The sequence below is a fragment of the Hippocampus comes genome, unplaced genomic scaffold, assembly GCF_001891065.2.
Source record: "Hippocampus comes isolate QL1 unplaced genomic scaffold, H_comes_QL1_v1.1 scaffold158, whole genome shotgun sequence".
NCBI classification, from domain to species: Eukaryota; Metazoa; Chordata; class Actinopteri; order Syngnathiformes; family Syngnathidae; genus Hippocampus; species Hippocampus comes.
In genome coordinates, this window is record NW_017805548.1 from 413,893 (window position 1) to 425,938 (window position 12,046).

The following is a 12,046-nucleotide window of genomic DNA, read 5'->3' on the forward strand; positions in this document are numbered from 1 at the left end:
TGTGTGTGTGTGTGTGTGTGTGTGTGTGTGTGTGTGCGTGTGTGCGTTTGCGTGTGTGTGCGTGTGTGCGTGTGTGTGTGTGTGTGTTTCAATGGTCTCGTAGGAGGGGAACGTACTTCAAGGGAAAGAGAGCGAGGCAGTACATTGGCTGTGCCTGAACAGCAGCGTGCCCTTCAGCATCGCTCTCGCTCTGTATCTCCTCACCGAGAGGATTCGTGCAGGGCGAGGTCGCGGCCTGCGCATGTGCCCATGCAAAGGTCAGTTTAATCTGCCACCACAACTGAGTCATGTCACATTCACTGTGATATGAGCATCAGTCAGTGTTTTATATGTTGTGGATCATTTTTGTCAAAATTCCTGACCTGCGGTTCACATTCGGCCCGGTGTGCTTTTACGTCTTGGGGTCCACGTCGCGAGTGTATAAAAGTCGGAATCAGATGGGGCCTGACTTACTAAGATCCCACACAGGAGATGCTTCATGGCGTTTTTATAAGCCGTGCATGCTATTGCTGGACGTGTTGCACATGATCTTTGACTAAGACCCCAAAGAGCGAGCACTTAAATTGCATGTTCACACACAATAATAGGTTGGAAGCGCAATTTGCAAATGGTGTAAAAAAAAGTGGAGACTGACATATTTAAAAAACGAGTTTTGCTCATTAGTTGGTTCTGATGCTTTCCACCATGGAGCATTTGAGAGAGCAGAGCAAGCGCAAAATGAAAATCTGAAGTGATGGATTTGTTCATGGGAGAAGCAAACAAACATTGAGTTTCAAAGTTATTTTGTTTAGCCAGCAACCTGGTCTACACTCACTAACCCAACCAGGCAAGGCACTGAGATGTTGTATCCAATATAACCATTTTATTTTTGCTGAGTCACCTGGCATTTCATACCATCGGCGTTTGAAAAATGTTTCCACCGGTGGAAGAAGCTCTGTTCTCTCCGTCCTCTCATTTGGCTTCAGTTTCCTCATCTTATGTGTATGTTCAGTGTAGCAGTGTCATTTAGGCTAGAGTGTGACATTTTTTGGGGAATCCCTCGGGATTCACAGAGACTGGGAGTCAACTTTACCTTTAATCACAGGAATGGGATGGTACAGGATAAAAAAATCACGACAGCAGACGGGAGCAGGATTACCCAGTACAAAAAAAAAAAGCCTCGGACAAGTCCACAGCCAGTTTTGTAACTGACCTCCGAAATGGAAGCTGAATGGGATTAGGAGTCGTTTTCACTGGGAGCGGAACAAAATGTGATTTTTTTTTTCTATAAACGAGCCCGGGATTGGGAGGGCACAGGATTTTTTCCTGTTTAAATGGGATGGCACAGGAGTGAAAATCCACTCCCGTGTTACCCTCTAATTTGGACCGATATGTGGATTTATTTTTGAATAATATTGTATCCTGTCTTTTTCAATCCACATTTATATGAAATTAACATTTAGTGTTAGTCTGTTCAAAAATGTTTCTCCCTCCCGTGACCTGAAGTGTGCTTTGAGTTGTGCCCTCCTGGGCAATTGCGTTTTACACTTCTTTACTGTATCAAAAGGGAATTATATTCAAACTGTATTTAGATCTCAACATAAAGCCCATTGCTTCTCAAGCAGTTTCAGTCTGATGTTACAACTTTAAAACTGTATCAGTGACATTGAATTGTCTGACAACCACCAATTATTTGTGCTTGAAGCTGCTTGGACAGTTCCGTTTTTGCACAGACAAGGCTCCCGTTGGATTATTAATATGTTTTTGTCATCATGACATCTCCACTGTTTTGTTTTGTTTTTTTACCTTTGTACAAACCACATTTAAACATTTTGATCAAAAACATTCAAACAGGAATACATTTCAGTTAATTATACTCAGATATTAGGTGCCTGTGTTTTGTATTAGTAATTTTGGGTTTTTATTTTGTTTTTGTTTTTGTTTTTTTAATACCAGAAGCCTGGATGAGATTCATCAGAACCACCACCACTCCCAGTCCCCTTCCCATTACCACGATTCCCATTTTGAGCATCAACACTCCGGTGACTCTGACTACGAGTGCTCTGAAGACAGGTAACCCTTTTAAGGATTCCAATTTTGGGGATGCTGCTGTGCGAAACATTTCTTTGACAATATATTGCTTAAAAAAAAAAAAAGCACATAGTTTAGGGATTCTTGTTTGTTGCGTTTCATTTTTCATTGTAAAAAGCACAGCTATTACTATAAAGTGTTAATTGTTTTGGAAATTCAGTCTAATTTTATTTGCAAACTATCTTCTCCTACTACAAACAACAGCGTGAAACTAGCGATGCCGTTTCAATGTCAGTCTACTGTATATTGTTCAGTGACGATTTAATGACAGCGCAGAATTATTTATTTCATGATTTTTCTCATTCATAAAATCACATGCCTGTCTGAGGTGCCATCCTCTTCTGTTGTGTGTGTGTGTTTTTCACCCATCGTCATGGCAATGACAGTGAGGCCCTGGAGATGCACAGGTCAATCCGAGGCGGAAGTGCAGAGTGCCTACACACAAACAGGTAAAAAAATGAAAATAAAAAAATAAAATAATCATAATCCAGTTTTATTTTGTGGTATGTTCTACTTTCTAACAACTGTCATCTTCAGTATATCCTAACAACAACATTTGACACACTCCATGTTGGTATTGTTGCAAACTGTATGTGCATGTTTGTGTGTGTGTAGGGGGGGGGGGTATCTCAAAAGTTGTGTGAGTGTCTGCAAGTGCTTCACCACAAAGTTCTAATACTGTTTAAATGCACACATATCGATGCACAACTATTACAACTAGCAAGTTTCAACAATACAAAGTCACTGTGTGAAAAGATTGCGGCACAAGTTGTCCCCAAATAATTGGTTGATAATTGATATCCTTTATTTGTCCCACACTGGGGAAATTTACAGTCTACAGCAGCAAGATTGTGGGTAGAAAGAAGAAAGAAGAAAAACAAAGTGTCTGCATTCACAAAATAAATGTACACCATTCAATTAATTGCAGTATAAATATAGATATAGATAAGGTGGCTGTGCTATTTACAATTATTTTTTATTCAGCAGCCTGACAGCAGTCGGTAGGAACGAGCGGCGGTATCTCTCCTTCTTGCAGCGCGGGTGTAACAGTCTCTGGCTGAAGGAGCTACCTAGTGCTGTCAGGGCGGGCTGGAGGAGGTGGGAGGGACTGTCCATCATAGCTTTTAGCTGAGCCAGCATCCTCCTGTTGCCCACCTCCTCCAGAGTGTCTCGGGAGCAGCCCAGGACAGAACTGGCCGTCCTGACCAGTCGCTCCAGTCTCTTTCTGTCCCGGGCCGGGACAGAAAGAGACTGGAGCGACTGCACATTTATTTGGGATTAACTTGTTTTAATTTTCTATTTTATCATGTCACTCACAGCAGTTATATACTTTTTTTTTTGTCTTTATGTGCATGGCCTCTGCTCATACAACCAGGGCTTCATGTAAACATAGCAACACACTCCCTCCCAAAATGCCCCTGTTAGTAAATGGTATCCATAAAGACATGTACAGGTAAGCAAGAAGGGTCGTCCGTCATTCTTTCCTTTTTTCTTTCTTGTCCATTTTTTTCCCTGCCCTCATTTGTGCTGTCGGTGAGCCATTTTGTCATTGCAGCGTTTTTTTTTTTTCGCCTCAGCAAATAAAATGCCCATATGTCCCTCTCTCTGCTTGTGATGGTGCCAGCTTGTTTTGCCATCTTGCTTTTGTCAACAGAAATGGTACCGTGGACCTTCCCTTTGTATTCATGTGACTTAGTGTTTTTAAGTAAGAAATGCAGATGTGGATTTCATCCAAACACCCCTCTACTGGGGTCACCTAGCTGTGTGAAAGGAGACTTGTCGGCCATGGCAAGGATTTTCATTGTCTTAAAGTTTTGGCGTGAGGTTGAGCTGTTGTGAACTAAGGACTCTGTTCAAACTCACCCTCAGAGCCAGACAAACTTCAGGTCCATTGTATTGACAGTTTTCATTTCTCCTGTATCCAGTCTCAGTTCACAATTTTAGCCAGTAGATATTAGGTCAGTTTAACTGGCGATAGGTAACCGAATGTACAGTCTTTTCAAGTTCAGACTGGGGCTGTCACTCTCAATTAATTGGATACAATTTTATGGGTTTGACAAAACCATTGTTTTCCCGATTACTGTTTATTGTTATTTAGTTGGTATTGTTTAGTGATTAAAAAACAACAATTAAGCAATATCACAAGAGAGGGATTGTTGTACTCTCCATACTTTTAGAAAGGTTACTCAGTTACAAATGTCTTATTTTGATTAGACACGTCACGTGATACTATTTCAAAAGTGCAAAACAATAGAAAATGCTTCACATTTTTATTTCATGTTTTACCAATGCTAAATGTGGCCATCACCGATCACAACAAGCCGAACGTCTCAGTATCGCGGCTCACTGTGTTGATTGCAGCTGTTCTTTGATGTTAATGTTATCAATATGTGCTGGAAGTGGTGCAACATAAACTTTGAAACTAAACACTCTCTCTCTCTCTCTCTCTCTCTCTCTCTCTCTCTCTCTCTCTCTCTCTCGAAAAACACAATATAATGATTTGCAAATCACGTTCAACCTATATTTCATTGAATACACGACAAAGACAAGATATTTAATCTTCAAAGTGATCAAATTTATTGTCTTGAGCAAATAATCATGAACTTTAGAATTACATTTGTTGGCTGCAACACATTCCCAACAAGCTTGGACAAGGTTATATTTACTACTGTGTTACATTTCATTCAATAAACATTTGGGAACTGAGGACACTAATTGTTAAGCTTTGTAGGTGGAATTCTTTCCCTTTCTTGCTTGATATGCAGCTTCAGCTGTTCAACAGTCCGAAGTCTCTGTTGTTGCGTGTGTTACAAAACTGTGGCTATGAAGCCACACTTATGTAACACATGCGCACAGTTCAACTATGAAGTTGAATTGTGCAAATATTACAGTGGCCTGACAGCAGTCCAGGCCTGTCTACATTTGAAAATGTATTGCGCAAAATACAAAAGAAGACCCTGGACTGTTGAGCAACTTAGGTTGTACGTCAAGCAAGAATGGGAAAAAAATTCCACCAATCTTCAAAAAATTGGGTCCTCGGTTCTCAAACATTTATTGAGTGTTGTTAAAAGGAAAGGTGATGTAACAGATTTTGGGGAACGTGTTGCAGGCACCAAATTCAAAATGAGTGAACTTTTGAAAAGAAAAAAAAAGTCTTGTTGTCTTGTCTTTGTAGTGTTTTTCATTGAACATATGTCGAAAAGGATTTGCAAATCATTGTTCTCTATTTTTATTAATGTTTTGGACAATGTCCCAACTATATTGTGAACAGGGATTTTATATGTACTTCGTCAGTCGATAGAGAGGGAAAGAGAAAAGTATGGACTATTCTTGCAGAATGACTTCTCACTGTGATGTTTGCCATCCAATCCACCCATTCATTTTGGAATCACTGCTGTTACAATGAACAGAGAAGCAAATAGGAAATCATGTTTTGATGTCACCAATTATTGCGAGTGGTGCTCAAAGCTTTCTCGTTTTCAGACTAGTGTTCCATTCATACGTTTTGTTTCTCTTCACATTCAGGTGCATGTTTCATTTTCTTTTTTCTTGCCTTTCTTTGTATTTTTTTTCTTGCCTTTCATGGGTGTGGATGGTATACAGTTCCACCCTCCCTGCATGTCTAAGAAGCAAGCTGCCCCAAAGGCAAGAGGCAGGCAACAGCGTGCACCGTAGTATCTTTGCACACCGTGTCCTCAGGTTCACTGATGAGGTCACAGTTAGGTAAGAACATGCCCCTTCACAGTTCCTCCGCCTGTCTTCTGACTACCCCCAACATGTCCTTCGTTCCTTCCTTTGGCGGGTGACATCAGGGAGGGGCTTAAGCTTGTACTTGAAATTGCAAATGTAGAGCATTAAACGAGCACTAAAATCTTAAACCCTTGTCATCCTCCATGTGAGGCCCGTGGCTGATAATTTTTTTTTTTTTTTTTGCAATGTCATGCCAGCCATCTGTTGAAAAGAAGAGTTGTCCTATTGTGCATGACATGATAACACAAAGCAGCGGCAGGCATAGGCTTCAGATAAGATGAAAGCTAGCTTCTCTCTTTTCATCCCTCTCTCACATGCAGACACTTTTCCACTTAGACCTGGTTCCCATGGAAACCCACCAATGCTCCGTCCGGGTGGTCTGACAGTGTATGGAAGAATGAATGTCTATGATAAATGGAGATACAGCCTTCGAGTCATTCCATGTTACTGCACAGTCTGACGGCCTTCCTTATTCTGTCTGTGTCTCCTGCTTGTTTCGCTGCTTTACCTCTCATAATTCTTCCATTCTGTATGATTTTTTTTGTTTATTTGTTCAACATTATTTGTAATCACTTCCACCCTATCTCCTCTCCTCCTTCATGTCGCCACGTTGATTTCTTCCTTACTTCGCTCTTCTGCCATGCTGTGGTGGTGCAGTGACCTACAGCCATCGTTGGATAGAGTGAGGAGTGCCAGCACCACATGTTTGAGACCAGACACCAACTTTCACTCTTCTGACAGAGACAGGTATTAAGAATAAATAGTGGTCATGTGCGCGCACCTACTTCACATCATTTTATGTTGCTACTCTAGTTTGTGCCATGCTACAATCCATACATAGTTTATTTGTCATTGGCATCACTCACCCTTCAATATGGAATGTGGAATCTTCCAAATTGTTTTCATTTCAAAGAGACATTATACTGCAGCTGAAGTGTTCGTCTCAGATGTACTCTACCCATTGCTTAATTCTGGGACATGCCAAGCTACTTCTGCACAGCACAATGGGAGAATGATTTAATTGTGAAAAGTGCTGACGATTTTGTGTAATTGAATGTTAACCCTTTCAGGGACAGCGGTTACTACAGTGGACAGTTTATCATGTTATTAGGTTACAGCAGGGGTCGGGAACCTTTGTGACTAAGAGAGCCATAAAAGCTAAATATTTGGAAATGTATTTCAGTGAGAGCATTTTAAAAGTGAATTCAACTTCAACAAAATGTCAGTATAATAAGCCTCTGAATGTATTCTTTTAAATAATTTTGCGATAATACTTACCATTAATGTGAATGGTTTTCCGTTCCTCGTGATTGCTAAAATTCCAGCAAAACTAGCGGAATTATAGTCAGCTTGCCGGGTCCATATGTGGAGTTGCTGCTGGCTAGCTTGCACCCTGCTCAGTAGCTTGCACGCTTCCTTTCTGCTGTCTCTCACAGGGTATTTTGATGTGAACGTAGCATGGCGCGTGTCAAAGTGCCGCTTTACATTCGACCGTGTCATCGATGGTATTTTGTCATTGCAAATTAGCCACACCGTAGAACCTGTTCTTTCCACAAAGGCGAATCCTTCGGTCTATTTGTCCTGAAGTGTATCATACTCGTCATCTTTTTTTTCTTTTCGCCATCTTATTCTTCGAAGGATTAGCTTTGAGCTAATGACCGAGCAGGCTGATTCAAAAGGGGGCGTTTACCTGTTACCCAGCAACGGCCAACGTAGGCCAGTATCATCCAATTAAAATTGCTCCTGCCGCCAACTGCAGCCCTGAACAGGACATGAGCAGTGAAAAATCGATGGATGGGTTAAACAAGCAAGAATATTTTGTTTTATCTGCGAGCCAGATGCAATCATCAAAAGAGCCACACCTGGCTCTCGAGCCATAGATTCCCGACCCCTGGGTTACAGGGTGCACGAAAGGGTTAATTGATGAAAAACAGCTGTTGAATCAATAACAGCTAGTGTGAAGGGAAGTCGAACTGCCTCCCCACAGACAACCAAACAGTGAACTCCACAAGGAGGAAGTATTGGTATTATTCAGGCATAAATCCCCCATCACATCAAAAATATTAAAAAGCACTTCTTTCTCCTCTTTCCAAGAGTTTGTCTTCCACTTTACAGCGCTTCTACCCACTGGCGTTTACAAGTGATTTGCAGTTCCACCAATCTTGCCAATGCAAATCATTTGGGTCTTTGAATTCCTAGTAGTGTTGACCCTCACCCACAGCTACTATGTTCTCCACAATTGCCCATAACAATACTGTATATAGTCTTCTAGTGGTTCTCAAACTCTTTACACCAAATACCACCAAAAGAAATGCGCTCATCAGTAGATTATGCAGTTTGAACATTGCCAGTCTGCGAAAATATACAGGTTGAGGGGGTGCACTTAAATATCGATTAAGACATTTAGTTAAACACAAATTGTACCCACCCGGTTGAAACAAGATGCAAATTTATCATACTTCATAGTTAAATACAATTTAACAGTAATTAGCAAATATATTGAACTGGGTTAAAAAAAAATGACTACATCGGTAACATGAGGCACATTTTGCACATTTCATTTAGTAACAGTGCACAGAGCACTAGCGAGAGCTCACTTTGAGAATCACTGGCATATACAAAAGACAGAAACCTCAGCTGATAAACCTCTGAGTTCGCACTTTTGAGTCTCCAATTGTTTTGACTTTGCTGTTTTGATCAGAGAACCAATTCCTGGTATACTATACAGTGAAACATTTTAACCCTTTCAGGGACAGCGGTTACTACAGTGGACAGCTTAGCATGTGATCAGGTTACAGGGTGCATGAAAGTGTCAATGAACTTGTGTAGGTTATGTGCCGTTAGACTGAGCCACACTAGCTTTCCCCGTGTCGTGCAGTTGGTGCAAAGACTTGACTGTCCCCTCAACATAAACCTTTTCCATGCATCTGGTATCTTGACCTCCGCTCCTCCACATATCTCCAGGTGCTCCAATTCATTGCCCTGCAAGATCCCCTCAAATCCCCGGATCTTAGTAGAACATGTGGCCTCTGAAGAAGACAGGTATCAGGCCTGACTTTTCCGCTGTCCCAGTCCCAATATTATGTTGCCGCTCTGCTTGCCTGCTTCTATCCTTCTGACCCTACATGCTGACACTTTTATTTATAATAGGATATCACTGTTGCAGTGATCTGCACTGTTCTGGACCCTTCTAAACATTTGTGGGCTGAAGCTGTTGTAATCTTCCATTCGTTTTCCCCCCTGCTTACTACTATGTACTCGATCTGAATCTCTGCAATTTTTTCTTATAAGCACTTTCTTATACAATGCCGGTGGAATGTGAAATGATTGCCTATATTTCTTTCTGACTGAGCAAAGTCGTCACTCCGAGATGTCAATATAATAAGCAAGTATTCTTTTTTTTTTGTTTTATCCTTGTCATTGCCATATCATGCTTGTTTCTCCTCCTCTCTTTCTGGGTTGTTACTGTTTACCGAAACAGGGAGTGTAGCAATACATCAAATCCAGACTGTCTAAAAGGCAGCAAAAAAACCCTGGAGGGTGACAGGTGAGAGCATTCATCCACCCACACGCCATATTCCTCCTACCTCACTCTTTATTTTGATTCACTTGATCAATTTTCCAATGTTTTGTATTTCTATTTGTCAGTTGTAGCCTTTGACTCTGGCCGAAAAGCTTAAACTAAAGCTCTTCCAGCTTTCAACAAACCACCAACACTATCTAGTGGTTATGAATTCACACATAGTTTGAATAAAACTTGCACATTACAGTCTTTTACAAAGTACACATACAGAAATGGTGTATTTGAGATATATTTAGCAAAACAATTCTCTTTTTAATAGTTATTATTTTGTAAACGACAGTCGCATCCAGCCCACCTCTATCCTCAGGGGCAGTAGGGGCAAAGGTTGGCCACTGAGACCCTTTGTCCAGACAACTGTGGCTGAGTCCTCTCCAAACTCTCCACAGACAGACAGGTGCATGCTATTGTAAGCAGGAGGTCTCTCCTACTGTGTGGTCCTATTGTTGCTCCCTTTGTATGCACAATAACCCCATTACATCATCACACCTGACATGTTTCACCATTCTGTAGAATCTTTGAATGAGTTGGGTGGGTGGAGTCTGAAATTCTCAGACGCTTCCAGAATGTCCCAAAACTGGTGAAACCTTTCAAATATTTCATGAATCATGCATAAACTGTCAATAGAATTCCATCCATCCATTTTCAACACCGCTTATCCTGATGGGGGTTGCTGGAGCCTCTCCCAGCTGACGGGCGGAATGCAGATTTCACCCTGAACTGGTCACCAGTTAGTCACAGGGCACATATAGAGGCGAACAACCATTCACACCCACATCCACATCGTCACAGAGTAGGAACCAATCCCACGCTGCCCGCACACAAGTCAGGCGAGTGTACCACTACACCACCAGTGACTTCAATAGAATTCCTCTGAACGTAAATTCTGAATAGCTATATATAGTGTATGTTGAACATGCACACACGCAAGGCACTATCTTCGTAGACAATGTGCTTGGCATTAAAAACTGCCACACTTCCATTTTCGTGCCAGGTCAAGTCTAGTTCACCATGTTTGGGAATTTGGTAGACCACATTGCGTTAGTTCCAGCGGACTAAGAACGTTTTGTATTACATGCCTCCTGCGCACTTGACAGTTAAGTGAAAGAAAATAGATCAGACTTTAGACCAGTGGTTCTTAACCACTGCCATGGAGGTTGAGACACACCTGACTCAACATGTCAATTAGTTATGACATGCCTGCTTGGCCATCACTGGCTGCAGATGATCACATTACATTGCTTGTCCAATCAGTGCTGTGGGAAATTTAGTTCGCTCAGTGATAGTACGTCATAAAACTTAAAAATAAATAAAAAAAAAAAACAGTACGTCATAAAACTTAAAAATAAATAAATAAATAAAACATACTTAGGCCATGTAATTTTATTTAATTTTGTCTGTTTTTAATAAATGTGTTATTTTAATGTCTTGAATTTGTAAAAAAAAATATTTAATTTTTTCTGTTTTTAATAAATGTGTGATTTTAATGTCTTGAAATTGTAAAAAAAAAATCTTATTTTTATTTTTCACTAAAGAAGGGTTCGGTGAATATGCATATGAATTGGTTGGGTTCGCTACCTCTAACAAGGTTAAGAACCACTGCTTTAGGCCATGTGAATTCCTTCTAAACATACTTTGCGCATGCCAATCTTAGCCACCTTATGCCGTGTGCCTCAACTGCGCTGAATTTAAAGGCCTGGAATCAAGTTAGCTGTGTTCATTCCCACAACAGCACAAACGCTTATTTTTACCTGCACTCGTCTGCAAAAACGCCAAAAGAAAGAACACTCAACCCATGTGCTCTGTTAGACTGCGCTCTGCGCTAGATGCTGAGCAGGAAAATAGTGCTGTCTCTCTTGCTTCTCCCCTGCCTGTTTGCTGATTAATATCCTGTACTCTCCCCGTTTTACCAGATCATCACCTTTTATTTTGTCTGTCTGATCTTGTTTTCTCCCCTGAAAAAATAAATATTTATGATATATGCATTTGCCCATTCCTTAATCTTTTGCTGTCTTTTTTTGTTTCTGTCTGCCAGAACACACCCTCATGGTAGCCCTTCTTCCCCAATGGGGACTCCCTCATCAGGTCGCAGGGGCCGGCAGCTTCCACAGCTCCCGGCTAAAAGCAGCAGCATAGAACAAGGTATGATATGTAGATGCAAGTACGGTACTCTGTCTGCTTGGATCAGAGGATGAAGGTATCCATTCAAGGCAAAGTTTGTTGTACTGCTACAACTACTACCACTACAACTACTAATAATAATAATCCCCCTCCCTGAGCCATCACCTTAGCGTGCTCGAGGGGTTTGTATGTCTCACTGATCCAAGGATCTAGGTTGTCTATTGCTTTATGCCTCTAGCAGTGTCACCCATGGCAAACAGGTCCTAGTTGAGGGACCAGCTACAACACAGCTCAAAAGATCCTTATTGCAGTTGCCAATTTAATATTGGTCGATGTCTGTGGCGTGTTCCATATGTCGTGTAGTATTGATAATTTGAATTGCCATATTTTATAACCAAGTTGAAATCATTGTCATTATTATTTTATGCATATGTTAGATTCCATTCGTTTAAAATATTTGTAGTACAGTGAAACTTCTTTAGAACAAAACCTACATGGGCGAAAATACCCCCTTATGTGAAAAAA

The 12,046-nt window shown here is 41.0% G+C and overlaps 1 protein-coding gene across 16 annotated transcripts in view; it reads left to right on the forward strand.

Moving 5' to 3' along the window:
* Positions 1–12,046, forward strand: part of rims1b (regulating synaptic membrane exocytosis 1b) — a 96,283-nt gene that overhangs the window by 65,888 nt on the left and 18,349 nt on the right. For 8 of the 16 annotated variants that reach the window (XM_019879808.1, XM_019879810.1, XM_019879796.1 and 5 more), the window contains 9 exons: positions 104–257; positions 1,936–2,052; positions 2,457–2,519; positions 5,674–5,793; positions 6,478–6,567; positions 8,785–8,862; positions 9,302–9,367; positions 9,684–9,797; positions 11,436–11,542. In XM_019879808.1, the coding sequence (XP_019735367.1) occupies positions 104–257; positions 1,936–2,052; positions 2,457–2,519; positions 5,674–5,793; positions 6,478–6,567; positions 8,785–8,862; positions 9,302–9,367; positions 9,684–9,797; positions 11,436–11,542 (909 nt within the window). The remainder of the gene's footprint in view (positions 1–103; positions 258–1,935; positions 2,053–2,456; positions 2,520–5,673; positions 5,794–6,477; positions 6,568–8,784; positions 8,863–9,301; positions 9,368–9,683; positions 9,798–11,435; positions 11,543–12,046) is intronic. The other 8 variants (XM_019879802.1, XM_019879801.1, XM_019879803.1 and 5 more) reach the window with 8 other exon arrangements.